The following is a 14,472-nucleotide window of genomic DNA, read 5'->3' as shown; positions in this document are numbered from 1 at the left end:
GTCAATTAAGCCACGACACAATTTTTGTAGGGATAATATATATGGTCTAAACAAAAAAGTTTTTTTTTTAATTAAAAAACTAATTTTCTGTCCTTAAATGAATCCAGTTATAATTAAAAGTTTCTTAAGGATAAAAAAAATTATCTCTGCTAATGCTGTAAACTATATAGGGAGCCCTTACTTGCACATTACTATAACATTAAAGGTTAACAACAGAGCCTAAGCTATTAGCCTACATTCAGTTGCTATTTATTTTTAGATATAATAGGCTAATCAACACTCAAATAACATTGTATGCAAACATGTAAACTGCACATAAGGCAGTTAATATAATAATAATCAAAAAAGAAAGTGGCATTGCGGCTGGACACCAAACTATCACTCAGAGGTGTTAAAAACCAGGCCAAAGAGCAAAAACAGAATGGTCTGACTTTACTTTAGTGAAATTATGCTCCATAACCATAGACAGTATAAGAAATGGACAGAGTCATCTCATTGGAACTCAATTGAGACAAGTGAAGCCCATTTTCAGCGATTTTTTTTTTTAGGACTTCCGTTCCTGATGCGCAGACTCAAACTGAGCTTGACGACGTAGATGTGACGTGAGATCTGTCTTCTAGTGGCTGTGGCATGAGAAATCTGAATCATTCCCTTCCGAATCTTGCAGAGACGGAGATCGTGAGTAGGAGGTATCCATGAGCTACGAGCAGGAGAAACTTTTGCTAGGTATTCTGATTAATTATTTTGTCATTTTGCCTCCACGTCCCCCCGATTGCCCGCGAGCTTCTCCTCCTGTCCATACGGTAATCTCTCTACTGTGCGACAGAGAGTCGTGTGGTTATGACGCAATCGTTAGCCTACTTTTACAAAAACTGTTTTTACGGGGCCATAACGTAAGCTACAAGGTAATGGAGCATTTTATACATTGTCGTGTTTCTTTAGAAATAAATAATGGACAAATGGAGTCTTTAAACGCCTCAGATGTAAAGTTATTCGCTGTCAAAGTGACGCCAAAATGAATGGGAGTCAATGGGATGCTAACAGCAGGTGAAGTTCTGCTACAAGATGGTGGCACGCGGCCGGCTTCAACTTCCGGTCGACTTCCTTCCCGCTTGTCCATAACACACACACAAAACTCAAACAACAGATGGACTGAATGAAAATGCACATTCGCTCTCTGACAGTAGGTGGCGCTTATGGGACAGCAGCAATATAACATTTCCTTGGTTTCTGCTGCACAGAAAGCAGCGCGTTTATAAACTACTTATTACACGGAGGTAAGAGGAAAAGAAAATGCCATCGAAACTTTTCTGAACACAGTCAGTCCCCCTCAGATGTACATTCATATAAACCCCCACCCTAGATTAAAAAATGTATATTTTTCTTCCAGTATTTTGAGCATTGCGAACAGTGAGCGTGTTGTGCCTTGTTGAGTATCTGCTGGCACGTCTTTGCTCTCCTCTTTTCGTCCGTCTTCAGCGTGTCCCGTCTCTGCTGCCCATGTCTTAACGTCCTGTTTACAGACTTTGTAATATTTCCACACCAGTAACATATTGGGAAATGATTGCAAGGCAGTTTTTGCGCAAGTCCGGAATAGAGATCTCTTTCTCTGTGCCCTCGACTCCACTGGCTTTTTTTAAATTGATTATTATTTTGCTGTCTTGCAAGCCACTGGTATTTCTCTGAATATGCAAATCTAGTTTGTTTTCACGCAGCAGTGCTAGTAAGTCCTGGGTTATGTACAGGTTGGTTTACTTTACTTATGGGGCGGGTCTCAGATGCTAAACTTGTATTGACTAATTAACCCTTGGTCAAATAAAGAGCTAAACCCAGATTCAACATTCAAACACATTCTGTTTAAAGGCAAACAAAAAATTATGCATTAACACAATTCCCAACGGACACTCCAGCTCTGGAAGTGTGTAACATCTACACCGGTTTGTATAGACTTGCACCAATAATTTTAGCTTTAAAACTGTTCAAAATATTCCTATCCTTCCCATACTTCAAATTCTTTCTCTGTGGTGGTCAAACTTAATGGGTCATTTATAATTCCTCTCTGCCCTTAACCATGTGACCCATCATCGGTAACTCCAGGCATTACAAGCATCCTCCTGCTGTTGAGGGATTTGTCTCAGTGTGTGTGTGTGTGTGTGTGTGTGTGTGTGTGTGTGTGTGTGTGTGTGTGTGTGTGTGTGTGTGTGTGTGTGTGTGTGTGTGTGTGTGTGTGTGTGTGTGTGTGTGTGTGTGTGTGTGTGTGTGTGTGTGTGTGTGTGTGTGTGTGTGTGTGTGTGTGTGTGTGTGTGTGTGTGTGTGTGTGTGTGTGTGTGTGTTGTCTAGCCACAGTGCAGCTATTGTTGGTCTGTTACTAGGGAGCGTTTGGGTGTACTGACACTACAGGGCTGAGGGGTTGAGGGGGGCTGGGGTGTTTAATGACAGCCCAGCAGTAACAATGTCCAGTCAGCTGGTCAGTGGGGACTGTGAGAGCATTTGTTGTTTTGAACTTTGCACATGCTGCCATGTTTGCTGACACCCAAGTAGTGTGATTTCGTTTGGTTTTGGGGATTTTTTTGTCTTTTTCTACATGGATGCAAGTTTTGGTTTCCTTTTTAAAAGTGGAAGAAATCCATAAGGTTTTTAAACTCAAAGTATGTGTTTTAGAATTAAGTTTTTATTGTATGTTTATGGCGCTATTGTGGTAAGGGCCAATGACAAAATTGAAAAAATAAAATTAAATAGTATATCAGTATAAATAGTATATCAGTGTGTATATATAGTATATCAGGGCTGGGTTGACGATATACTCCTTTTTTTTAATCAAGCTTAATTGAAATGGTCTAAATTGTTCAATCAAGAATCAATCTTTTAGTCTGTCGATGTGTAACCAAACTTCACTGATTGAACATAATTTTTTAGCACACCTCCCATTCAGTAATTGCTGTAAATGTTGTGCTTTGTTTCTTTTGATATGAAAATAAGTCCCAGTTTTCAAATACTATCAGTATTATGGAATTCAAACAACAAAAACCATTCGAGCAGCAGCACGACAAAGCGCACATGAATTAAAGGAGAACTCGGTAACTCTAGCGAACTCTAGTCACTTCTTCGCTGATTTTCCCTTTTGTTGTCGCATGTTTTCCCCACGAGCTCCCCCTACAGCTGTGGGGGGGCGTATATTTCACAACACAGTCGTAAAAAACTCATTTGCGGCGGCCTCCTCCCCCTCTCTACCGCTGCTCATGTGCGTTTGTTTTGATCAGAGCAAGCCAACTGTATCGTGTGGAACTATGTCTACCGAGGTGAGTAATCTGGTAATACATCACACATGCGTGTGTGTTTATGTCGAATTGCCGTAAAGCAATTTGTGTTTCGCGCTCGTTCTCGTTCTAGTTCCCGCTTCTCACGAGACTTCCAATTTCTAACTTGCCGGGACGGTAGTGTTGCAAGTTGCAAGGTTGGTTTTCCGCCTAGGAACGCTGGGGGGAGCGGGGAAAGTCACCAATATCACCAGAACAGGTTGTTTAATTAAGTTTTATTAAGTTAAAAAAGTTACCAAGTTCTCCTTTAACATCAGAAGGAATGTTGAAATAGTAACACTTACTGAAATGTATCATGTCTCGTGTAATCGCTCAATCCGTGTCAATAAAACAGCTTGTAAACAGTGTCGCATAACGTTGCATTTATCTCAGGAAAGCCATTCAATGACCATAACTCGATTGTCATCTAGAAAAAATTTACTCTAGAGAGGCGCATTTTGTATTCTTAAATAACATGTTCGTTTTGTCTCATTTATTGTACATTTGAATAAACCTCATGAATACAAGTAATGACAGCAACCATTTATATTTCTACAACGAATTAGAAGTAGAGACCTAATTATATCATTAAAAAGTTGATATTAAGTCTCTCGTGTGCTTCAATATCTTAAATGGTATAACATGGATTCAAGGATTCATATTTAAATAGTTCCTTTGCAGTTTAATATTCTCACTTTGACCATATTTAATTTGAGAGAAACTGACACATCACAGAAGAAGGTCTAAACGGCAACGCGCCAAAATAAAAGTTTGGTTTTAACTGCGATAGAAATGTATTACTCTTGTAGTAATGTTCATATTAATGTAATACTTATAATAATTCAAATATTAGGCTATTAAAACATGTTTCTTCCATGTTATAATTTTAACAGTAAACCTCTGTTGTGTTGCTAAACACTAACATTTTTAGTGTTTGCTCAAAATTAATAAAAGATAAATTAATGTTTTATGCCTTCATTTGATTACCAGAAAAATAAATAAATTAAAGGCCCTAATATTGTATATACAAATGAATAAATTAAGTTGTTTTTATGAATTCAATTAATTAGACAGGGCTCGAAATTAACTTTTTTACTTGGTAGCACTGGTGCTCAAAATGGTCGCAATTTCGAGCCTTGTTAGATATGCTTTTGATTAAACCATTAAAATGGAATATAGACTAGTTTGCACACATATAATCCAGCGCGTGCAGTACAGCAGAAATAGACTCGGACGTGAAACGGGCGTAACACAGAGAAAGGGACCGATAAATGTGTGTGTACTTCTAACATGTTTGGTTGGTAAAATGAATATGTTGTAAATTCAAATCGGAGCGTCTTCCGTCAAGTTCCGTGTCTGGAATGAATGTATTCTTGAGTCTATAAAGGTAATAATATAATAAGATAACTTTGTTTGAAATGGGTTTGGCTAAAATAAAATTTTGGTTTCGTCTATACTACTAGGTACTTATACTATATTGACTGGGTTAAATAGAATTGCATTACTAAAAAGAGACTAAAATACAATTTTCCTTGACTAGAACTAGACTAAAATGTCATCAGTTTTCGTCGACTAAAACTAGACGAAAATAGTCATGGATAATTCTGACTAAAATAAGACTAAAAAGCTCAGACTTTTAGTCGACTGAAACCTGACTAGACTAAAAAGAGTATGAGCGTGATTAATGCTAATAAAAACTAAAATGACAGCTTGACACAAAGACTAACTAGACTAAAACTCAAATTAAAACAGGCCGCTAAAAACAACCCTAATACCCAGCCCTAACGATGACCGTCTGTGTATAATCGCACAGGTTACACCACTGGAGGCCGTGAATGGAGCACAACAGGGGAGTCCAGACAGTCCTGATGAGTGACTTGACTTCCTTGTTGTTTGACAGTTCTCAGTTTGCTTTCTTTTGTTGTCACTTCATGATTCTTGACATTTGTGACTTTTGCAGTGTGACGTTGTTTGATATACGCCTGCTTTCAAACGCTCCCGTGTGTATCTGTGTAAGTGCTCGGTGAAGACATGTTTTTGAAGTGTTGATCATTGTAGCCGATCAACACAATGGCCAACCAGACGTGTTTAAGAATCCGTTCAACAGCGCTCAGACCTGCAGGGAAATGCAGGTATCATCACATTTTTTATGTGTTTCCTTTTTACAGTTGAAAAAAAAAGCAACTCTGAGCAAAAATTTTTCACTGTCCAATCGAATGAATGGAGGGGCAGGCCTTCCGTTTTAGTGATGAAAGCTATAGTTGCTTGAACGCCTGGAGAGTGCGATGGAGGATAAACTTGTGGTGCTCTTGCTGGTTACCAGGAGCTTAACGACTTCACGAACCGTAACTACCACAATGTTAACAGAAAGTAAACAAAGTTAATAAAAGGCTGATTTGACGTTTACTTGACTGACAGGACAGCTGTTTCAGTGGTTGCCTAGCAACATAAAAAACCCAGCGCACTGCTCGTTCTGTGTGATGGGCGAACCTGAAAAACGCGTTAGGTGTGATCGGGGCCTTATACAGTACATCCATCTGAGGCATGTATAAAGAATAGCAGTTTAACCTTTGATTAATCCTTGCACCAGGAAAATAAACAGTGCCAATTGTGTTGTAATGTTGACAATAAATACTTTGTAGTGTCAATTCTGGTCATACAGGTTTTTAATTTACTTTTTTTGCATGTGAATTTTAGTCAAGACTATCTTATACCAGCATATCTTACTGAAGTAAAAATACTGAGGGTTATCATGGTAATACGCCTTGGACAATGGTGATGGGAAGGAGTTACCCAATTCCTTTTCTTTTTTTCTTTTTCTTTTGTAAACTATTTTGAGTGATTAAGCTAATCAGTTGATTCAACACACAATGGGCCCAAATGGTGAGAGACATTACCATGGTAGTGATACTGGATCAGACAGCCTTTATTTGGCTTTGAGTGAGATAGGGAGTGAGAGCGAGATACAGTGTCATCCTAGTAGGAGTATTGCACAGCTCCTGTGGTTTAGACTGCACACAGCCTTTGAATAAATGATGGAAGTCCTACTTCTTCAGCTAAATGACTCCAGCTGAGTGCTTATCAGCCACCCTGACTGACGCTGGAAGAACTTTTCCATGCCGCTAATTCACTACCAAGGGTATTGATTCAAGAAGACCAATCTACTTTTTTGAAAAAGTGCATCCGTTGTCTTCTAGGACTAAGGTGGTTTGATTCTATTTGAAGACTGAGCAGATTTAATTTATAGTGTGATTACGTGTAACTTAAGCATCTCTTCCTCTTGCAGTAGGTGTGGAGTATGTGGGCCAGCTGCTGTGGCTGGGTCTGTCTGGATGATTCCACTGTGGAGGGAACCAGAAGTAGCACACAACATCAGGCCTTCACAAACTCTGGCTTCAGCAGTTACCCATCGCCCCCTGCTCCGGAAAACACGTGCAAGGCCTGTGGAGGTCGCTTTGAGAGCCTCGCCAGGAAGGTAACCATATGACGTGACTCATTTTCACACAACTGACTTGCAAATCCACCTTGTAATGATTAGCTTTAGCAGTGGTATAAAATTATTTGGGGAAGCACTGTTGTACTGTAGTTCTTGTACAGGTAATATACATTATTTGAAAGTGCATTTATTGGTGCCTTTTGGAATCCTGTTGATGCTTTGCATTTAACGTCATCCTCCTGTCACGGACAGATAAGGGAAAGGCTCAAGCTACAGTTTATAGCCACCATACAAGCTGAGTTAGTGACTGGAGTCATTGTGTGAAGCGTCCTCCTCCAGCGTGATGACTACCCTGCTCGCCTCACAAGGGGAGTTGTCCAGAATGCACTTTGTGGCTCCAATGACAGTACAATGGCGCATATCGATGTCATGGCCATTGTACCAGTTCCTTACAGCAGTGCTGCTATTGTCATTTCACGTTCATGGAATTCCTGCACATGCACATTACATAAGAGTAACTACAGAGAGTAACATTGAGATCAGGTTTCCAGTTGTTGTTTTTTTATTATTGGATTGAAAGTTTTTAATGTTTGAAAGCAAGCAGTTTATAGTCTTACTAGTGGGTACGACATCTACAAAGTACATCCAGTATTGTTCTCTGAAAATTGGCTCATTTGACCCATTATTGTATTAATAATAATAATAATTATTATTATTATTATTATCAGGTAGCCTGGAAATCCAGACCCAAATCCGAAAGATTAAGGGTCTGGCGTCGACTAATGAAAATCGCCCAACTCGAGGGGCGGCACCAAGCATGCATTTGAAAATCTCACTGCACGCAATTGGATAACACTACGACCAATCACTGTCGTGATTGCGCTGTCACTAGCGCTGTCGTCATCTGTTTAGCTCGCCTCTGACCCGCCTATATCAGATACACCCATGTGATTGGTGCAGCTCGGCTTCAAGGGCATAGTTAATGAGCATCATTACTCAATGCCAGAGTAACTCGCTGAGCAAATTCAAATTGTGCTCTCGCGAGAACTCTGGATTTCCAGGGTAATTATCAGGCTAATATTATTATTAAATTAATATTAGAACCTACAATTCATTTACCTCCCTAATTTCATAACGACATCACCACATAACCACACTTCACTCATAACCATACTCTCTTTAATGTATCGTCGCTGTCCGATGAAAACCACGTATGTCCATTTTGCCGATTTTGAGATTTTTCGACGGATAGAATGTCCAGGTTCATTTCCGTATACGGTATGCTTCACATATCTAAATGACCAATGAAAAGTTGTGAAATCATGTCATCTGATTTTCACGTATATCCATTTGGTGTCAATGCTGTCAATCACGCCGCGTATCTCCCGCCCTGTGGAGGCATCTCGTCGGTCTAAGCGTCTCGGGAAGCTCAGCATTGGATAGCCGAATAACTCTGTGAGGTAAAGTATCAGCAAACGTTTGTTTTTGACAACTGTTCAAGTTTATTATATATTCGCAATATATTCACAACTGTTATTTACCAGTAAATGGTCTAGACGAAGTAATTGTCACTGTTTATTGTGGAGATGTTCACGCACGGGTCTGTTAACTTAAGCAATACTTTTAAGGTAGTCTAATATTTTTCTGACTAATAAATTACTGACACAGTAAAGGGTAGATTTAAATAAAGAATAACGAATTTTAAATAAAGAAAAACAAAATTTAAATAAAAAAACAAAATTTAAAAAAAGAAAAATTAAATTTAAATAAAGAAAAAAGACATTTAAATAAAGAAAAAACGAAAATTAAATAAAGAAAAAAACGAAATTTAAATAAAGAACATCGAAATTTAAATAAAGAAAAACGAAATTAAGTTAAATTAAAAACGAGATTAATTTAGATTGATAACGGGTAAAAAAGCTAATAGCCTACAGTCCGTGTACTTTTTCGTCCATGCATTATTCTATTTCGGAATGAAAGATGAAATGTAAAAAAAAAAAGGTGCAGCTTGTTTTTTTTGTTTTTTTTTTGTTTTGTTTTTAAAGAAAAAAACAGAAATGGCTGTATTTTTTTTGTACATAGCATAGCCTACTTTGTTATGATTTTAGTATCATAATGATTAATAAATGCACGCACAATTATCCGTGAACTTGATTTGAAGCCTTTCAACTTGTGTGTGCAAAATTCAGAATTAAATGAATGTGCAGCAGTTTGTACAAATAGAGTCTGTAGGTCTACTATGCTGTTGAAAGTATGAAAAGTGAACAGCACGAGTATGCACAATTTGAGACGGGTCAGACATGATTTTGACCACTTCATTAAGTTTTGTTTTGTATAAAACCTTTCTTTAAAGTGAATTTCGTGTTGTATAAATTGTATCTTAATTTTAATCAATTTTTCATCAACCAATTGCCTGGGGTGGATTTAATAAATAAGCAAATACCAGTATATAGCAGACAATATAATCATGGAGGCGCCCGCGCGTTCACTTGCATTGCACGTTAACTGGAGCGCATCTCATTAACGAAACTCAGTGTATGCCTCACACAGACATGAGAAAGACATCAAATACACAAAGCTTGAAAAGTCTTTAAACGAAATAATTCAAAACGAAAAGAAAAGGGCAACTCTCTGATTATGATCATTTAGCCTAGCCTATTTTGTGAATTGTTCATTCCTGGTTGGCACACATTTTGCTGCCCTTACAAAAGTGCCGCTCTAGGCAATTGCCTAGTTTGCCTATATGGACGCGCCGGCCCTGGGGTCAGCATGAGTGTATTGATTCATTGTCCCTTCATAGTTTGCAAGAGACATTTAATAAACTGAGCGTATTTAATAAACTGAGACGTAGGCTATTTAATAAACTGAGCGTATTCATCTGTCAATATGAAACGCGACTTGGCCATTCTAATTAATGATCGGAAGAACGCGTATCGACCACCGTTACTGTAAAATATGCACGTATGTCCATTTAAACTCGATTTTGGTCAAATGTGGATTATATCATTACACTGGCAAGAATATGGCTACATTTAAAGATGCCGTACCAAGTGTGACAACGCTATGTTCATATGCTTTTAAATTGCGGTGTTTTTTTCACTTCCTGAAAAGTAACCGTTTTGGACATACGTGATTTTCATCGGGCAGCGACGGTATGCTCCACAGGAGAAATATTAAGCCAGTAAATTAAGATTTGATGTTGAGGTAGATTAATCTCTCGTCGTCTCTGAGAGAATGTGCCATTAATGCAGCGGCAGAGGCTGAAAGCTACGTTTTTGCTTTATATATTACATCTAATATTTATGCGACGTGACATTCCTCTTCATCACCAACTCCATCTTTGCTCGCAAAATGAATGAAAAGATAATCATTCTCCACAATTCTAAAACGAAGTTAAATAAATAAGTAATTAATGATCAAATAAGAAAACTATTGACTCACTGGGCGGATTTTTTTTTGTTTTGTTCTTTTTTGTTGTTGTTGTTGTTCTGTTTTCTCTTTTGGTTTTCCTTTTCTTTTGTTGTATATTAAACACACCTTATGTCCAGTACTCTAGATAAATATTCTTCTTCATCTGATGAAGAAGATAAGAATGTTAAAGCTTTAATTCAAACAGAGCTGGAAAAATTTGTAATCACTGAACAACAAGAAGGTGCTTTAGAGGATATAGATCCAGATAATAACTACTTCCATCATATCAACAATGAGTGTTCTTATTATCAGGAACATCAGTTAAATGGAATTATGACTACAGATCAGTCATTATCAATAATTCACATTAATAGCAGGAGTCTCTATGCCAACTTTGAGAATATTCAACAGTTTTTGAACCAATTTCAGACCCCATTTAGGATCATAGCCATATCGGAGACATGGATTAGTGAGGGAAAAGATGCAGACTTTGATCTAAATGGATATGAAATGTACATTCAAAACAGAAAGAGTAAGAACGGAGGAGGGGTAGCTCTGTATGTCGATAAGAACTTAAGAAGCAAGTTAATACCGAATATGACAACAACACTAGAAGGGGTGATGGAAGGTTTAACAATTGAGATTATAATGGAAAATAGAAGGAAGATATTAGTAAGTTGCCTATATAGAGCACCGGGATCAGATATCGAAAATTTTAAAAACTGTGTAGAGAAGATGTTTACAAAATCTGTCCAAAAGGATATTTTTATTTGTGGAGACTTTAATATAGATCTTATGAAGTCCAAGCAACATAAACCAACTGAAGATTTCTTAGATATGATGTATAGTTTAACTCTGTTCCCAAAAATCACAAGACCAACGAGAATTACAACACATTGTGCAACCTTAATAGACAACATATTTACTAATAATATTGAACTCAATATGGTTAGTGGCATACTAGTAAATGATATTAGTGATCACTTGCCTGTATTTGTATATTTTCAGGTAAATAATGGGATTAATGAGAGCAAAGACCAAAGAAAACCAGGTAAAGTCATTTATAAGAGATTACGAACAGAAGAAACAATCACTGCTCTAAGAAATGACTTGATGTCACAAGATTGGAATATTGTCTATAGAGAGGAAGATGTTGACATGGCATATAATAAATTTATTGAAATATTTAAATCATTATATAATAAAAACTGTCCAATTAAGGTAATTAACAAAAGTTATAAATATAAAAAATGTCCATGGCTAAGTAAGGGATTACAAAATACTTGTAAAAAGAAAAATCATCTTTATAGAAGATTTATTAAATTAAAAACTAAAGAATCAGAAAATAGATATAAAACCTATAAAAACAAATTAACTGAAATAGTAAGAGCTAGTAAAAAAATTTATTATAGGAAAATGTTAGATGAAAATAAAAATGGTATAAGAGGTGTCTGGGACATATTAAACAAGCTAAGAAAAGGTGGAACAAATAAAATTATATATCCAGAATATTTTATTGATAACCATGATAAAAATTATGATATGAACAACGTAGTTAATAGAATGAATAATTTTTTTGTGAATGTGGGACCAGAGTTGGCAGCAAGGATTTCAGATCAAGGAAGAGATACCATGATTGGAACACTGATTAAGAACAACTCTCACTCAATCTTTCTTTCGGCAGTAGATGAGTTGGAGGTTAAGACAATTGTTAGAAATTGTAATAATAAATTCTCTACCGACTGTGATGATATTGATATGGCATTGGTTAAAAGAGTTATCGACAGCATTTCAAAACCATTAACATATATTTGTAATTTATCTTTACAAACCGGCTCATTTCCACAAAATATGAAAACAGCAAAAGTAATTCCATTATTCAAGCAAGGGAACAAACACTTATATACAAACTACAGACCAGTGTCACTCCTCTCACAGTTTTCAAAAATCTTGGAAAAACTTTTTAACAGTAGACTGGAAGACTTCCTCAATAAACATCAGATACTTAACCAGAGTCAATACGGATTCAGAGCAAAGAGTACAACATCACTCGCATTAATGGAAGTAAAGGAGGAAATAATAAATGCATTAGATCAAGGTAAATATGCAGTTGGTGTTTTTATAGATTTAAAAAAAGCATTTGACACAATAAACCATTCAATACTAATTAATAAACTGCAGCTGTATGGTGTTAGGGGAGTGGCACTGGACTGGATTACCAGTTATCTATCTGGGAGAAAACAGTTTGTGGAAATGGGTGAAGATAAGTCTGAGTGTATGGAGGTTGCTTGTGGGGTCCCCCAGGGGTCGATTTTGGGTCCAAAATTATTTAACATTTATATAAATGATATATTTCTAGTTTCTAAACTGCTAAAGTTAATATTATTTGCTGATGATACTAATATACTTTATTCTGGAAATGAGTATAGTAAAGTAATTTATACTATAAATAATGAATTAAACAAAGTAAAAAAATGGATGGATAGTAACAAATTATCACTGAATATAGAGAAAACTAAGGTAATAACATTTGGTAATTATAGAAATAATGATAATGAATATATTAAAATTGATAATATAATAATTGAAAATGTAAAGGAAATTAAGGTATTGGGTGTGATAATAGATAATAAACTCAGTTGGAAGCCCCATATCAGACATATACAAAACAAAGTCGCCAAGAACGTTGGAATTATAAATAAAATAAAGCAATTTTTAGATTACAATTCACTTCATATTTTGTATTGCTCATTAGTTCTTCCATACTTCATTTATTGCATAGAGATCTGGGGAAACAATTATAAAAATTCACTATACTCACTGTCAGTATTGCAAAAAAGGGCAGTCCGTGTCATACACAAAGCTGGGTATTTGGATCGTACACATTTTCTGTTTTTACAATCAAAATTACTTAAACTTCAGGACCTGGTTCAATACTACACAGCACTGATCATGTTTAAAGTTAGCAAGAATTTTCTACCACTCAATATCCAAAATCTTTTCAGCCAGAGAGACGGGGGTTATAATTTACGGGGGGACACAAAATTTAAAATGCATCTGGTCAGAACCACCAGGAAGAGTCTTTGTGTGTCTGTATGTGGGGTAAAACTGTGGAATGGGATGAAGGACGAACACAGGCAATCTCCTAATATACATTCTTTTAAATCATCATATAAGAATATGGTCTTTGAAAGATACAAAAATGAGGGGTTGTGATTTTCACTGATTATTGTTGTCATCATTGTTATTATACTAATTATAGTTATTGGGGTAATGTTAGTGATAATGTTTAGTTATTGAATTTTTTTTTTGATATTGATGTTTATTAATATCATTATTATTAAATACATTATTATTAAATTGATAGTCTATTAATGGTGTAACTGTTATTGTTATATTAATTACTACTATTAATTATTAATCCATAGATATTGTAATATCATACAAGGTAGTTAATTGTGTGTGGCAAGGGGGTGGGATTGAATAAGCGTTAGCTTCTTCCCACTCCTTTTTGAACAAGGACGTATTTTCTTTTTCTTTTTTATTCTTTTTTAATTTTCTTCTTTTTTTTTGTGGTAAATATCGATTGTATTGTTTGATTGTTGTTTTTTAATTTGTCTTATTGTTCAAATAAACTTTTTCAATTCAATTAAAAATTGTACACCCCCGCCCCGCGCGGCTGACGATTGCATGATATGACTAAGGAGAATATCGCCCAACACTACTAGTGACCGCTCAGTATTTTCAGCAGAAGCTTAATCTTTGATACATATTTACAAAAATGTTTCTAAGCCTTGAACCAAACCAACTATAGCGCCATGATTAATAAATATTCAAGTTAGAAAAAGACAGAAAAGGTATTTGAAAATCAGTAAATGAATGAAGTGCTCATCCCATGACATAATTATTTATGACACAGAAAATTATGTTGTTGTATTGTCTTTTCAACATCCCATATTAACCAATGTTGGATAGATGCTATATAACATTACCAAGCTCACCTCCACTAGCCTTCAAAAGGGTGACACTGTGGACATTACAATGCTTCCTGTTTACACAGTAATGGAGTCCTATTTATAGGACTTCATTTTACGTTTGTGGGTTGTGTGATGCTTCACCAGTAATTTGGTGCTCAGAAACAGTTTCTTATAAATTAAGCTGAAATTCCATTGATGTATTATTGCTTCTGCAGAAGCATATACCAGCCTCAGACATCCTAAAAACGTTTAGCCATGACACACTAAACCGTCATCAAAGAACTAGTGGCTTTCACTGCGTCACCTGTTCAAGCTGCTGACGGGGGTCCAACTAGTGCTATGGGTGGGAGCA

The 14,472-nt window shown here is 36.2% G+C and overlaps 1 protein-coding gene across 8 annotated transcripts in view; it reads left to right on the top strand.

Annotated features, from left to right (window-relative positions):
• The window catches only part of rffl (ring finger and FYVE-like domain containing E3 ubiquitin protein ligase), a 54,245-nt gene that overhangs the window by 29,953 nt on the left and 9,820 nt on the right, over positions 1–14,472 (top strand). For 3 of the 8 annotated variants that reach the window (XM_082180702.1, XM_082180695.1, XM_082180698.1), the window contains exon 3: positions 6,583–6,771. In XM_082180702.1, the coding sequence (XP_082036828.1) occupies positions 6,595–6,771 (177 nt within the window). In that variant the 5' untranslated portion in view covers positions 6,583–6,594. Of the gene's footprint in view, positions 1–548; positions 727–2,394; positions 2,649–6,582; positions 6,772–14,472 lie in introns of those variants that run through there. The other 5 variants (XM_082180697.1, XM_082180700.1, XM_082180696.1 and 2 more) reach the window with 3 other exon arrangements.

This window comes from Leuciscus leuciscus, assembly GCF_965113295.1.
Source record: "Leuciscus leuciscus genome assembly, chromosome: 9".
NCBI classification, from domain to species: domain Eukaryota; kingdom Metazoa; phylum Chordata; class Actinopteri; order Cypriniformes; family Leuciscidae; genus Leuciscus; species Leuciscus leuciscus.
The sequence above is the reverse complement of the archived record's forward strand: the minus strand, read 5'-3'. Positions and strand labels throughout refer to the sequence as shown.